This window comes from Cryptomeria japonica, chromosome 1 (genome assembly GCF_030272615.1).
Source record: "Cryptomeria japonica chromosome 1, Sugi_1.0, whole genome shotgun sequence".
Classification (NCBI taxonomy): Eukaryota; Viridiplantae; Streptophyta; class Pinopsida; order Cupressales; family Cupressaceae; genus Cryptomeria; species Cryptomeria japonica.
The window spans coordinates 255,537,211-255,539,811 of NC_081405.1; the positions used below are offsets into that span (position 1 = coordinate 255,537,211).

The 2,601-nt window shown below is 42.3% G+C and overlaps 1 protein-coding gene across 1 annotated transcript; it reads left to right on the forward strand.

Moving 5' to 3' along the window:
- The first annotated feature begins 866 nt into the window (after positions 1–866).
- On the forward strand, positions 867–2,195 carry LOC131030770 (aquaporin TIP1-2). Its single transcript, XM_057961683.2, has 3 exons — positions 867–1,090; positions 1,249–1,499; positions 1,583–2,195. The coding sequence occupies exons 1-3, from the start codon at positions 958–960 to the stop codon at positions 1,955–1,957; spliced, it is 759 nt and encodes a 252-aa protein (XP_057817666.1). The 5' UTR covers positions 867–957; the 3' UTR covers positions 1,958–2,195.
- Positions 2,196–2,601: the final 406 nt, after the last annotated feature.

Here is a 2,601-nt window from a genome sequence, read left to right on the forward strand (position 1 = left end):
CTTAATTGCTTATAGCTATTGTTCTAGCTTCTCAGTAGTAAGGACATACGTCAGATTCATTATGTGTGCAAGAGTAAAAGAAGTGCTCATTTCAAAGTGTTGTATGATACCTACTTATACCTACTTAAAGATGCTCTAATAACTGTACACTACAACAACCTCAAAAATGGTCAATACTTATTGGACAAATGTCTCAATAGTGATGCACTCTGAGTATCAATAAAGTTGCACATCTTCCTCTTATTAAAATCTAAATATTCTAATTATTAGAGTTAAAGTGAGCAGCTATTATTCCATGTAAAATTTATTAATGAATATTTTTTTTATTTATTTATTTTTAATTAATAAATGAAAGGTTGGATGAACAAGGAATAAATGATAATTAGAATATAAGTGATAATTGGTAGTGATGCTTTTCCCTGCATACATTTTTCCAAAAATATAATAATAATTTAACATTAGGATACCTAGCTCATCACTACTTTCTACTTTACAATGTGTTGATAAGAACACAATCCTTTGGCCCATGTCGAACAGATAGATAATTTTAGCATATTCGGAATGCCTTTGGAGCATATCCTCAATGCCTTGGGAGCATATCATATCATAACCTCTGTGACGTAAAGGGGGCAAGCGACGCTTAGCCATAAGCACTTCGGCAACTCTTTTACATATTTTTTATTTTTGATCTACCGACCATGATATACATGACGGACAAGTGTGGGTCGATGTGTACCGCCAGTGAACTGTCACGGGCCCCCGAATGGGCGGGAATGGGATGGGTAAGGTAATGGCCGGTAGGGCGGCACCGGCTACCGAGGCGACCGGTCCGAGCCGAGGCATAATATAAACCGCACGGGATGCTTCGTCTTCAAAGAAGACGCTAGGAAGTGGAGAGCAGAGAAAGCTCAGGATCAGGATATCAGGATCAGGGAAATCTTTAGTTGCTGAGAAAATATGCCTTTCAGAGATGTTTCACTTGGGGGGCCACAGGATGCCACGCACCCCTCAGCACTGAAAGCCGCTTTAGCGGAGTTCATTTCTACTCTCATCTTTGTTTTTGCAGGGGAGGGCTCTGGCATGGCCTTCGGTACTGTGCTTAACCAATTTTCTCTGGTGCTTCTTAAATCGTGGCTTAAATTATTTTCTCTGGTGTTTAGTGATTCCTAAATCGTGGCTTAACTATTTTTCTACGGTGTTTATTGCATCCTAAATCGTTGCTTAACTCGCGTGTCTGTGCATGCACAGCTAAGCTAACGAACGACGCATCGACAACACCTGCGGGGCTCGTGGCCGTTGCTCTTGCGCACGCATTCGGGCTTTTCGTTGCCGTTGCAGTGGGCGCTAACATTTCCGGAGGCCACGTCAACCCGGCGGTTACGTTCGGCGCCTTCGTTGGCGGTCATATCTCTCTTCTTAAGGGAATTCTCTACTGGATTGCGCAACTGCTGGGTGCCACCGTGGCATGCGGGCTGTTGAAGTTTACAACAGGCGGTTTGGTAAATGTCCAGCTCACTCATGCTTATCTTTGTGATTTCTTTGGAAACTTCTAGCGTTTTTGCTGACGGGGAGCTTTGTGCAGACCACGTCGGCATTCTCGCTGTCGTCTGGCGTAGGGACGTGGAACGCCGTGGTGTTTGAGATTGTGATGACGTTTGGGCTTGTGTACACCGTGTATGCCACGGCGGTCGACCCGAAGAAGGGGAACATTGGGATTCTTGCCCCCATCTGTATTGGTTTCATCGTGGGCGCTAACATTTTGGCCGGAGGGGCTTTCGATGGGGCTTCCATGAATCCTGCTCGAGCATTTGGGCCTGCGCTGGTGAGCTGGTCGTGGGCAGGACACTGGATTTACTGGGTCGGGCCCCTAATTGGGGGTGGTCTTGCTGGTATTGTCTATGAACTGTTCTTTTTAGAGGAGCCAACTCATCAGCCTCTCGCTTCTCAGGAATACTGATGATGATGACGCAGAAAGCTGCAAACTTTTGCCAATAAAGTGGGTTTTGTGTGCCATATTATTAGTCATCTGGGAAAGAATGCCGAGAGTCTGTTGGCGGTGCACAGATTCAAAGTTTGTTGTGATTGTGTAGATTGCGTAGAGAGTCTTGGTCATTGGACTTTTGTGAAGATTGTATTAATTTGGAGTTAAAGTTAGAAATTTAATGGGTAAATGATTCTGTCGCTTTGTGACTTAATTTCTCGTACATCTAATCCGATATTATTCTCGGTGAAAGCAATTTTCTAGTAGGTGCTGGTTCAGTCCTGAGATTTGACAGGCATTATTGCCAAATTTTACTACTAGATATTCCACTTTTTCATCGGTAAAGCTTATCACTTTAGTTCAGAAAGGGTAAAAAGGACGGAGACGGAGAGACTAAATTAACATGCTTATCCCTATTCTCCAGACCGACTCTGTCCTTGTGATCGACACGTATTTAATAAAGATAAAACTTAATGATGAAATTTATAGTTTAACGAGAATAAATATTCCATGATTATAATTGATAATGAATTTTACTATTTCATTTGGAACGTTGTAAAATCTTCTCTTTTCGACTTTAAGATATAAATTCAATAATTAATTACACCCATTATTAGTTA